The sequence below is a fragment of the Hippopotamus amphibius genome, chromosome 13, assembly GCF_030028045.1.
Source record: "Hippopotamus amphibius kiboko isolate mHipAmp2 chromosome 13, mHipAmp2.hap2, whole genome shotgun sequence".
NCBI lineage: Eukaryota > Metazoa > Chordata > Mammalia > Artiodactyla > Hippopotamidae > Hippopotamus > Hippopotamus amphibius.
In genome coordinates this window covers 23,742,778-23,756,236 of record NC_080198.1, presented here as the reverse complement: position 1 = coordinate 23,756,236, position 13,459 = coordinate 23,742,778, and the positions used below count along the sequence as shown (strand labels likewise).

At 40.6% G+C, this 13,459-nt stretch overlaps 2 protein-coding genes across 17 annotated transcripts in view; one reads left to right on the top strand and one right to left on the bottom strand.

Moving 5' to 3' along the window:
• The window catches only part of MAGI1 (membrane associated guanylate kinase, WW and PDZ domain containing 1), a 622,148-nt gene that overhangs the window by 296,392 nt on the left and 312,297 nt on the right, over positions 1–13,459 (bottom strand). The gene's annotated exons all lie outside the window — the stretch shown is intronic.
• Positions 1,121–2,059, top strand: LOC130834328 (developmental pluripotency-associated protein 2-like). Its single transcript, XM_057704362.1, is given in 1 exon segment — positions 1,121–2,059. A coding segment is annotated over 1 exon segment (939 nt).

Sequence of the window (13,459 nt, the reverse complement as noted above, 5' to 3'; positions counted from 1 at the left end):
AAAAAAAACTCTTCAAATATACCTAAATAAAAGATGTTAAGTAGCTTAGAATTCCCCACTTGGCGGCCTGTGGATTTTTCACATCCTGACAAGCCCAACAAGATAATGCACCAGCACAGAGAAGCCAGTCACAGCTCGATCAGCGTGAGGTCTTCAGGGCAGATTCTTGCAAACACTAAAGAATGCAAGCCCTCAAATGTATTTCCAAGAACAAAAACCAGGTGTTTTATTTCTTCCCTATGATCACAGACATTTCCAATCCCACAAGGTGCCTGTGAAACTCCACATATGGGAAGTATATTTTCAGGGGAAAGGCCAAAGTGTCACAGACAGCAATCACAAGAATAACCCCTTCTCTCTCTCTTTCTACTGACACAATTCAGCTTTCCCTCGTTTCTACAGCAGCTATTTCCCGGATTTTATGTTCTCACACAAGTTGCAACACTACCTTTTCCCTAGAGTCATCACCAAAAAAAAAAAAAATTCCAGTGTACCCCTTCACCTTGTCACTATGTCCACGCCAGTCCACCTCCAAGTGTTCTGTTGTTTGAGGGCTGCCCACCACACAACCTGCTGTCTAATTCAAAATCTGGTATACTTCCCAGTCACATCAGTAGTCTACATTTGTATGACAGTGAAGGTGTCAAGCGATTAATCAGTTGCAAATCAAATATTAAAAATGAGGATTAATCTCATCAACGCAGCCCGACAGATGCATTTAGTGTTAATAGATAAACTTCAAACTTCCTGCAGACACTGTAAAGTGCATTCCCAATTTGCTTTTGCGCCGGGTGCCTGATAGAGTGGAGGGGAGAATGCCATGGATATTCTAAGGCTGCACCACCCAAGGATGCAAGCACCCGGCTCTGCTGTATCTCACAAGAAAAGATTCAGAAATTAGGGAGGAACATTCTGACCTGATGCTCTCTGATCTTCCTAACCCACCTTCAACCATACTATCAGTCTCAATCACATCATGTGGGCACTGAGATTCATGAAGCCAAATAAAAACAAAATTACGACACTCATTAATGTGTATGATAGAAGGGTAGGTACGGAGGATTAAACTGCAGCTATCCTTAACATTGCCGGCTCTGCCTTTCTCTGAGAATTCCTAGAAATGGCACACCCGAGTTATGAGAAAAATTTCTTTGAAGAGCCTTTAGATGAAGAAGATGTGATTCTTACATTGGTTCCAGTTAATGAGGAAATTGTTGAAGACCATCAAATGGAACCAGGTGTTTCTTCAACTTCATAAGTCAAAGCGGAGCCACTAAGTCCAAATGATCAAGTTCATACTCCTCAAACAAATGGACAATTGAAAGCTTGCCAAAAATCCAGTTGTAGTAAACCAATTTATCCCTTGCCGACCATGCTGCCTCCAATTAACAATGTGAGCCGGAACACTTTGCGGAAATGGTGCCAGCAACTTAATTTGAGTACCGATGGTCAGAAAATAGATGTTTATCTAAGACTCCAGAAACATGCTTATCCTGAAAAAGATCAGTACATTCCTGAATCATCACAGGAGGCCAGATTGCAGTCATGTTCAAGGAAACTCAAGGGAGCAAGCGTTCGGAAAAGGAAGATGAGTGAGAGCAAGGAAAAGACTAACATGGTTGAAGTGATAACTTCAGCTCACGAAGCCATGTTGGCAGCATGGTCAAGAATTGCTGCAAGAGCTGTTCAACCTAAGGCTGTGAATTCACGGCCCCTTCCTACCTCTGTTGAGTCCTTTCTGCCCCAAGCCTCTGGTGTCCGGTGGTGTGTGGTCCATGGCAGACCACTCTTGACAGACACAGAAGGCTGGGTTCGCCTGCACTTCCATGCAGGTCAGACCTGGGTGCCTGACACTCCCAGGAGGATGATCTCTCTCTTCATGTTACCTGCCTGCACTTTCCCATCCCCAGACCTAGAAGATAACATGTTATGCCCTGAATGTGCTAAGAGGAACAAGAAAATTATGAAAAGATTACTTGCAATGGGGAAAAGGAAGAAACCTGGTTTGGACACACCAGCCTCATTGCTTTTAGATGGGCCATGTCTTAATACAAAATAAATGGTTGCCAGAGGTGAAGAGGTGGGGGGTGGGTGAAATCAGTGAAGGAGGGTAATTGTATGGTAATAATAGTAAATAGACTTATCATGGTCTATTAATTTTGCAGTGTACACAAATATGGAATTACTATGTTGTACATCTGTGACATAATATTATATACCAATTTTACCGCAATTAAAAAAAATGTTTGTTAGAATTCACCTGTGAAGCCATCTAGTCCTGGACCTTTTGTTTGCTGGGAAATTTCTGATTATGATTCAACCTCCTTACTAGTAATTAGGAAAAGAAAAATAATAAACGGTGGAGAGCCCACAGCTAAAAATAAAAAAAAAAAAAAAAGAAGAAGGGTAGATGAAAAGCTCCATATGTTTAGAGTTTTTGGTATAATTTAAAACAGCAATATATCGGTCTTAAAAGTGGAACCCCCATGGCCTCCAAACTTCAAGGATAATGGAAGATGCTTGCTTTCAATAAATCACTTTGGAAAGCAGCAGTCATCAGTCTCAAAGTAATTTCTGCCAAAGCATAAATGGCAATTTAAACACAGGAAAAAAACGGTGCCAGAAAAATACTACTTGAAATAGTTTACTAACAGTACATTATAGAGGGCTTCCCTGGTGGCGCAGTGGTTAAGAATCCGCCCCCCAACGCAGGGGACACAGGTTAGAGCCCTGGTCCAGGAAGATCCCACATGCTGTGGAGCTACTAAGCCCATGCGCCACAACTACTGAGCCTATGCTCTAGAGCCTGCGAGCCACAACTATTGAGCCCATGTGCCACAACTACTGAAGCCCATGCGCCTAGAACCTGTGCTCCGCCACAAGAGAAGTCACCGCAACGAAGCGTAGCCCTCGCTCTCTGCAACTGGAGAAAGCCTGCACGCAGCAAGGAAGACCCAATGCAGCCAATAAATTAATTACTTAATTAATCAATTATTTTTTAAAAAGCAGTACATTATAGAACATGTATAAAGGTTACCTATTAGGGAAACTGTGAAAAACAAAAAGAGATAAACGCATACGAACTCATACAAAATGGAGCACGGTGAATTCAAAAGCATATTAAAAACAAAAGCAAACCCATCATGAACCAAGTAGGGCTAGATCCAAAAGTTCAAGAGAAGTACAATACAAAGATCTTTGCGGTAGTTCATGACAGTGGGAGAGCCCCATACCCACATGTGACTTGGAAATTTTGAGCTCAGAACTGTATAACTGAGCCCAAAACAATCATGACAAAAACAAGAACAACTGTCTTTGATAAAAGATGATTCTTTAACAGAAGCCAACCAGTTCATGAGATTCCTTCAAAGAATACAATGATCTAAAGTTTTAAAAAAAAAAAGAAAAGAAAAGAAAAAGAAAACAAAAGAAACTATGATCTATTTCAATACCGGAGGGAAATTCAGCTGAGCTGTTCTCACTGAGAACTACCAGAGCAGAAGTGGGGATGATCTGATGGATTTTCAAAAGCAATTATGGCAGTACAAAACTTCCTTAACTTACAAGGGGATTATGTCCTGATACACCCATTCTAAGTGGACAGTATCATTAAGTCTAAATGAACTCAATATACCTAACCTAACACACACCGTAGCTTAGCCCTGCACACCTTAAATGTGCTCAGAACACTTACACTAGCCTGTGGCTGGGCAAAATCATCTAGCACCAAGCCTGTTTTATAACATAGTGTTGATATCCCATGTAACTTGTCTACTGTACTGAAAGTGAGAACAGAATGACTGTAATTATACTGGTCGTTTACCCCTGTGATCACATGGCTGACCGGGAGCTGCAGTGGCTGTCACTGCCCAGCATTGCGAGAGAGGACCACACTGTATGTCACTAGCCCAGGAAAAGATCAAAATTCAACGTGTGGTTTCTACTGAATACATATCACTTCTGCCAAAACATCATAAGCCAAACCATAAGTCAGGGACCTTCTATACAATTTTCACCTTGTTTGATGACTTTCAACATAATACCCTCTACATATCAATAATTTAGAGGAGAAAAACCATATGGTTACCTGAGCATATAATGTAAAGAAAGCATTTGATAAAATTGAGCACATATTCTTGACACACTTTTAGTAAAGCACAAGGTATTTTCAGCATTACAGTCAATAGTAAATTTTGGAAACAACTCCAATATACATCTATTTGAGAGCAGTTACAAAATTATGGCATATCTATACAAAGACATTCTGCATAATCATTAAAGAGAAGGAAACATACACAAACACAATGAGAGGAAAGACGCAAACTAAAGGACAGAATAAAAACTATAATTGCCTTTTTATAGAAGTCATGACACGTACATACATATGTTTTTATATTTAAAGTAAAAAGCAGGAGAAGACACACATTAAACCATTACAGTGGTTAGCTCTGGGGAAAAGTGGAGCAGAGGCTTTCATTTTTTACTTTATAAGTTTCTGAAACCTAAGATTTTTTTTTAAACAAACATATTTCTCTTGTAATTAAAATATATATAAATCTGGAAAATAAGGGGGAGGAAAGCTTGAATTAAAACCCACAGAACTGGAACCAGCCCAGAGAGGTCATCTGGAAAAACTACGCCCATCATCTCCATCAAAGAAGACACTCCTTTTCATGAAGACTCTAGGGAAGAAGATGGCAGAGTTCCTGGATAATCCAGTCAATGGTTATATAACCTGAACAGTGAAAAAATTCCTTTCTTTTATCTACCCCCTTCTCCTCATTCTCAGCCCAGAGCCCAATGCTTTTGTTCTTTCCTCAGGAGCTACAGAAAACAGATGGTCGCACATCCTTTGAATTTCTCAACGAACCACACAAAACCAACAATGTTTTTCTGGAGGGACAATATTGTGTTCGATAACACAGAATGACATGTCCCAGTTTGCTGCTCACACAGAAACTTACCAGACTTCATTACTAATGAGCTATTCAAAGGGATTTCACCAGATGTATTTAATTCAATTCAACAAATATTAACTCTGTGTCTCCCACGGACTTGGTATTTTATTATGAGCTTTGGAGGGCCCTTTACAAATTTAAAACTTCATGGTAGGGAAGGAGATAAACAATTCCGGACAGTTTAACTAGGAGAATGCATTCCATCATCATCATTAATATTATTATTATTATAGCATAAATAAGATCTTTAGAGTTGAGACTAGGCTAAATAAAGTGAGGGGAGAACTTTTTATCACTTTTTAAAATTTTACTATTTTATTTTGTCTTCCTTAAGTTTTTTGTTTTGTTTTGTTTTGTTTTGTGTTTGATATTTACTATTTGCCAGCAAGATCAGATAAGCTTTGGAAAGAAGAGCACAGGAGTTCTGGTCAGGGCATACAGCAAGGTGGAGGTAGAAAGAGCAAGAAAGAGGCTTCCACAGTCATCAGGCAGCCAGTGGTGACAGCTGGGTTAAGGGTAGTGATCCAGACACATCAAAGAAGACTTGGCCTGGCTTGACGACAGACTAGCAAGGTTTGGTAGTCTCAATAACAGCAACAGAGGATGTTCCAATAAATGACACAAACAGGGAAGAAAAATGTTGGATTCAAGAGGAGTGCTTAAAGTAATGGAGAAGAAACCATGTCCGTACATGGAAACAGGAAGGCAGTTTAAAAAGTCAAAACCGGACCCAGACTTATCCTTTAGGAAAGGGAATCATCACTTGCTGTCTCCGTACTTTCTACACCTTACAGCTTTCTTCAGCTGGCATGAAAGCTCGGTGGCAACTTCCCCCAACTTGATCTTAACCTTTTGTATCCACGTCAAAAGGTAAAACTCTTCATATACCAAGTGACCTACCTTTGCCTAGCCCAAATCCACAAAGGAATGTACTAAAGAATAGACATATGCCACACACGAGGACAAAACTTCAACACGTCTTTGGACTAACAAAGCAATTTTCCCCTAGACTGTGTCATTTTCGCAGGGAAGGTTTTCTGTTTATCTGCCTACATCCTTTAGGTGAAAAACGTGAATGTGCTATATACTCAACCGTCTCAAATATTCTGCGCTTGTGTTTGATACATGAATTACACAAAGTGAGACAGTGATTACTTCATCTTAGGACCATCCCTGTATAGGCATCCATGGTGATAAGAACTGTGATTGACATTTCCCTGGGGATTCTTTGATAAGCCTTAACCATTTTCTTAACAGCATTCCCACAGCCTAATGAAAGCCTTCCCTGGACTAGTCAGAACACCTATCCAAAAGAAGGGAGAACAAATACAAACAACAAGACCATACAGAGGGCGCTCCCTTCAGAGGGCCCCGCATGTCACCTGTACAGATGACTCAAGGTCCACAGCTGGGTGATGTATCCACTTCTGGTCAGCAGTCCCCAAACCCCAGTATCTTCCCACAAGGGTAGAAAGAATGTCACAAGAAACTTAACAATCAAGTGTTCAGGTTTACAAATTTTTTTTTATTTTCCACATAAACTAGAATGAACTAGGGGCATGTTCACACACACAAAAAAAAGGTAGTCCTCTCAGCTCCACATTCTACTATGCCTTCTTGAGTTCAATGAGAAATGTGTGAATTTTATAACTCAAATGTCAAATATTGCATAGTCCTTATTTACACTGGGACCAATAGTAACAAACACTTCTTAATATAATTCTTAAGATCTCAATTTCACAGACTTCCTAGGTGGCGCAATGGTTAAGAATCCACCTGTCAATGCAGGGGACACGGGTTCGAGCCCTACTCCGGGAAGATCCCACATGCCGCAGAGCAACTAAGCCCGTGTGCCACAACTATTGAGCCTGTGCTCTAGAGCCCATGAACCACAACTGTTGAGCCCATGTGCCGCAACTATTGAAGCCCACATGCCTGGAGCCTGTACAAGAGAAGCCACCCCCATGAGGAGCCGGCACACGGCAATGAAGAGTGGCCCCTGTCTGCTGCAACTAGAGAAAGCCCGTGTGCAGCAATGAAGACCCAACACAGCCAATAAATAAAATAAATTAATTTTTAAAAAAATTTTAAAAAAATCTCAATTTCATTTCCACGCTAAAATGAAACTTTTTGAGATATATAAATTACTGATATCAGTACTTATGTGTTTAAAATATACCACGAAAAATGCTATACCTAAAAAGAGTAGAGGCACTGACACAACCCCTAATCTCATGGAAAAGTATCATCATATTACCTATTCCTTAGAGGCAGAAGAATGACCAGACCCCAGGGCTATTCATTAAGAATGGAGATAAGCGTGGCTGTGAAAAAACCCTTCGTATCTCCCACCTTCATTCCACTCTCCAGAAAGAAGAAGACTGCAATGATTGGAGAGGGTAAAGGTCATTTTAGTGGTCTCCGAGACCGGGGAGGGTTGCATTCTGCCTGTCAGAAGTCTGAGTGCATGGGGTTGCAGAATCTTTCCCATCTCCCTAGTTTCCACCAGGCTCTTGGGTAGCAGCAGGGTTCAGGCAGCTATAGGAAAGAGTATGCCCAGACGATGCTCATATTCTGGCATTCTCTCTTCTCTTGATAAAGTGGGATGAAGACAGACAGAGTCTAATTCTCCCTTAATCTCAAAGATTTCTCACTTCAAAATATGGATTAGAAAGCTGGAAAGGCATCCTATAGGAAAAGCCCTTACATTTCATACTTTTTTCTTTGTATGCCTTCTATTCTCTCATGAAAAAAGGTAGAACAGGTCTGCAAGTATCTCCCTTGGATTCCATGCCCTATCCCAAACTCACTTAGACCAAAACACATCAGTGGACAGCAGCCTAGGGTAGCCTCCACCAAGCAGCAAGTCTAGTGCTGTCACTAACACCTTTCTTTAGACTTGCCTATGATTTAAGCGTGCTAAGACAACAGGGACCATGTAATTTATCATGCAAAGAGAAACACTCTTGAGAGTGAAAGGGGGTACTTTCAGTAATTATACTGGGACGACCAGGGATATATACTAGAATTGTCGCAGGAAAACCCGGACAGTATGGTACGAGTTTTTCCCATGAAGGAGTGGAAAAATTGGATATTTGAGTTTGAGCTTTCGGAAGGATGAAGGATTGATTTCGGCCTATGTTAGTTTTTAAGCCGCTCTGGCTCACTGACAGGGCTCAGGAAAGGTGTTCCCCACAAGTTCATGGGTCCAGACGTGCTTAATCAAGATCTGCAGAGGGAGTTGGGGACAAAGCACCTCTGTGCTTGCACTCTGATTCATCTTCTGTGCACAAGCTCTCTTTGCGAAGAGAGCTTAAGTACTCCTTGGTTTACTGGCTAAAGCATGATCATAGACACTTGAGAGCATCTATTCCATTATTTACAAACTAATAATTCTAAATCATATCTCTCCCTGAATGTATCCCTTCTCTTTTCCAAAGATCTGGGTCTTACTCACAGACCACAATCTAAAAACATCTGCCCCAAACAAGCTATTCCCTCCAACTCCCTGCAAAGTAACAAAGGACCTATATGACTCTCAAAGATAAAAGTCATTATTTCATCTTGCCATTATTTTTGAACATGAGTTATATCATTTTCATTCTGAATGAACAACCCAAACATTTTTCAGAAGAAGACTCTTCCTATGTTTATAAATCTAACTGAGACAGACATTACAATTTACACTATCATTTTGCTGTCACATTGTTTGGAAACATTTTCAAAAGAAGGTAACTCCAAAAAACTTTCTGTTTAAATAAACACTGGCAGACCCTGTGCACTTATATTTATGCTCAAGTTCACTGAGATTCCAACGCAAAGCCCTCTTGCTTTTGAACACAACACTGTTAGATGATCGGGGGTAATATCCACTCTTCATCCCCATTCCCAATCATGTAGATAAACCTGAACAAAATCAAAAGAAGTTAAAAATTAGATACTGGAGTGAGCAGATGATGTTTAAAAAAAAAAAAAGGCAGAATAAGTCCATGGCAAGGTGTTAAAGAGGTTTAGGTGGACGTAAATAAAATCATTCACATCCACAATTTTAATTGTGAAAGTTGAAGGGGAAAAAAGACAGGATTCCCAGGGAAGAGGAAATGCTCCCTTTGTAAAACAAAATCATCTCTGGAGGGAAAACTGGAAAATGAGTCCAGGGTTGAAAATGAACATCACGGACAGGCACGCAAAACCAGAAACGAGGACCCACCCACAACACGCAGCCCAGCCCTAGAAAAGCTGCAACAATCCCAACAAAGAATAAAGTGGAAGGAATCACTCTACCCAATATTAAGGTTGGTTACAGAGCTACAATAATCAAGATGGAGGGAGACACACATAAATCAGTGGAACATAATCTAGAACCCAGAAACAGATGTACACAAAAATGGCTACCTGATTGACAAAGGTGCAAAAAGCATTCAATAGAGGAAGGATTCGTCTTTTCAACAAATGGTGCTAGAACTAGTGGATATCCATGGGCAAAAATAAATAAATAAATATTGACCGAAACTTCATACCTCACACAAAAATGTACTCAGGATGAATCATGGGCTTAAATGTAAATTTGTAAAAGAAAAAATCGATCATTTGAATCTTATCAAAATAAAAAACTTTTGCTCTGTGAAAGCCTATGTGAAGTAAAAAAAAAAGACAACCTACTGACTGGGAGAAAATATTTCACATCGCATTTGTGACCAAGGACTAATACCTAGAACATATAAAGAACTCTCAAACCTCAACATTAAAAAAATAGTCCAATTAAACAATGAGCAAAAGACCTGAACAAACATCTGGCTGAAGAAGCTCTGCAGATGGCAAGTGCATGAAAAGATGCTAAACATTATTAGGCATTCGGGAAATGCAAATTTAAACTACAATGAGATCATGTCACACCTATCAGAATGGATAAAATGAAAACAATGACAACACCATAAGCTGGTGAGGATGTGAAAAAAAAAAAACGAATTACACTCATATACTGCTGGTGAGAATGGAAAATGGTACAACCACTCTGGGAAATGGTTTGTCAGCTTCTTATAAAACTAAACGTTTGACCAACAATTGCACTCTTGTGCGTTTATCCCAGGAAAAAAATGAAATTTTTTTTTCAAAAGAAGCAACCAACCAAACAAACAAAAAAACTGTACATGAGTGTTCACAGCAGCTATACTTGTCACAGCTAAAAACTGGACCCAGCCAAAGTGTTTTTCAATAGTTGAGTGGTTAAGCAAATTGTGGTATACACAGAATATATATGTGTATAGTATACATCTAAACATACATATATAATCATATACTGATATACACTGACATACACATATATATGTGGTATCTGTGTGAATCATGATATACCACTCAGCAATTAAAAAAGCAACAGAGGGACTTCCCTGGTGGTGCAGTGCTTAAGAATCCACCTGCCAATGCAGGGGACACGGGTTCAATTCCTGGCCTGGGAAGATCCCACATGCCTTGGAGCTACTAAGCCCGTGAACCACACCTACTGAGCCTGCGCTCTACAGCCTGCGAGCCACAACTACTGAAGCCCATGCACCTAGAGCTTGTGCTCTGCAACAAGAGAAGCCACCACAATGAGAAGCCCATGCACCACAACAAAAAATAGCCCCTGCTCGCCACAACTAGAGAAAGCCCGCGCACAGTAACGAAGCCCCAGTGCAGCCAATCAATCAGTTTTTTTTTTTTTTTTTTTTTTTGAAAAAAAAGGGCAACAGACTATTGATATTTGCAACAATGTGGGTGAATCTCCAGAGAATTAGAATTAGGCTGGGTGAAAAAAGCCCACCCCAAAAAAGGTTAACATGTATTACTGCATTAACATAAAATTTTGAAATGACAACATTTTAGAAATTAAAGCCAGAGGAGTGGTTATTGGGGTTAGAAGTGGAGTCAGGAAGCAGATGGGTGTGGTTGTAAAAGGCAACAGGAGGTACCAGCTGTGATGTTGTAACTGTTCATATCTGACTGTGGAGGTGGACACACAAACTTACACAGGTGATTGCACTTTATAAAACTAAGTACAGCCACAAAAATGAGTATAAGTACGACAGAAGAAACCTGAACAAGACTGGTAGATTGTATCAATGTCAGTATCTGGGATGCAATATTATACTAGAGGTTTTTGGGTTGTTTGTTTGTTTGTTGTTTACTTACTGCTACTGGTTTAATAGAAAGGGATACAATTCAGGAACAGCCAAATGGAAGAGATACAGAGTGTGTGTGTGTGTGTGTGTGTGTAACCTCCATGCCCTCTCCAGAGGGTGACCTAAGTGTCACCCTCTCAGCACTTGGATGTGTTCACTAACTCAGAAGCTCCCCAAATCCTGTGGTTTGAGTTTTCATAGAGCTAATCTCCACCCACTCCTCTCTCCATGAAGGTCAGTGGCAGGGGCTGAAATTTCCAACCCTCTAATCACTTGATCTTCCTTTTTTTTTTAATTAATTAATTTATTTATTTTATTTATTTATTGGCTGTGCTGGGTCTTCGTTGCTGCACACGGGCTTTCTCTAGTTGCTGTGAGCGGGGGCTACTCTTCATTGCAGTGCTCAGGCTCCTCATTGTAGTGGCTTCTCTTGTTGTGGAGCACGGGCCCTAGGTGCATGGGCTTCAATAGTTGCAGCACATGGGCTCAGTAGTTGTGGCTCACGGGTTCTAGAGCACAGGCTCAATAGTTGTGGCGCACGGGCTTAGTTGCTCCGTGGCATGTGGAATCTTCCCAGGGCAGGACTCGAACCCATGTCCCCTGCGGATTGGCAGGTGGATTCTTTACCACTGCGCCACCTAGGAAGTCCTCTTTCTTTTTTTAAATTGAAGTATAGTTGATTTACAATATTGTGTTAATTTGTGCTGTACAGCAAAGTGATTCAATTATACACGTGTGTGTGTGTTTGTGTTTTTATATTCTTTTCCATTTTGGTGTATCACGGGATATTGAATATAGATCCCTGTGCTATATGATAGGACCTTGCTGCTTATCCATTCTATATATAATAGTTTGCATCTGCTAAGCCAAACCTCCCACTCCATCCCTCCCCCCCCACTGCATCCCTCCCCCACATCTCCTCTCCTTGGCAACCTCAGGTCTGTTCTCTATGTCTATGAGTCTCTTCCTGTTTCTATACCAGAGTTTTGCAAAATGTTACCACTGGAGGAAACTGGGCCAACTGTTCAAGGGACCTCATGAAATTGCATGTGAATCTACAATTATCTCAAGATCTTCTATTAATAAAAAATAAGTGCTAAAAAATGAAGCATTATTAACACGTTTACTTTAGAACACTAAATAAAAATCCTAGCCTATAAAATTAGTGGAACTATACTAATTTTGTTAAGATGTGAGCACGTGCCTATGTATTTCTGCATTAAAAAAAAGAAAGATTAGGAGGAAATACCTGTCAGTGGTTATCATTTCTGGGTGGTGAGATTATGCATACTGTTATTTGCTTTTTAATTTTTTCTCAAATTTTTAATTTATTTTTCGAATGGTCTGAAATGAATACATTGTTCTTATACTCCAATAGTATTAAAAATGCTTGACATCCAAAGAAGAAATAAAATCATCCTAATTGTAAGTAGGATTCAGAAGTGGTAGTCCCTTGGATATAAATATCTCTTGAGATACAACTATTAAAACCTATTCTATATATTCCTATTTTCATTCTGTCAATCCCATCTTTGCTATTTGAGAAATAAGGCTTTCACCAGAACTATATGGTGCAAAGGTAGAACTTCAGAGGATTATGTCGCCCTGAATAACTGCACCCTCCTCTCTAGTGTTGGGAGAACACCAATGGTCTCCGACACTGGAAATACAGGGTCCCTGGGAGAGGAGAAAACTAAGCTAGAAAGACAATTCAGTCTGTGGTTACCAGGAAGTAACACTGGCTTATTTTTCCCCCCCAAATTATCTCCATTTGCTTCAGATTCTTCACAGGCCTGCATTTAACACCCTCTTGCAACACAATGCAAAACAAATCTGTCACTGGCAAATATGGCCGTAGCAACTTCCCCCAATTACCAGGGTAACAAAGTGAACAGCAGAGAAAACACCTCCAAAAAGAATGTGCCCCTCAGCTGTCATGTGCTGGGCAAGGACTGTGATCTCTCTGTTTTCTTATGGGCCCCGGCTTACCGGACCATTTGCCTAAATAAACTACAGGCAGTGACATCACACCTGTGAAAGTCCCTGTGGCCTATTCCCATTTATTGGTTTTTGGGTTCAGAAGTCCTCAACAGACAGCACCTCCTCCTAGGGGGCATCGTGGAAATCTGTGGGGTGTTTTCTGAATACAGAGGAAACAGGAGCTATCGCAGCAATTGAGAGGCAAGACTGGGATTTGGTGGGAACGGTGTCTCACAGAATTTTGCAGGACTCAGGACTGCCCCAGTGGGCAGGAAACAAAGCGCCGAGCCTCTGAGCCTAGAAACTTCCGTTGGTTCACATAAATGCAAAGCATGGGGGTGGGGGTGGGGGAAGCGGTGT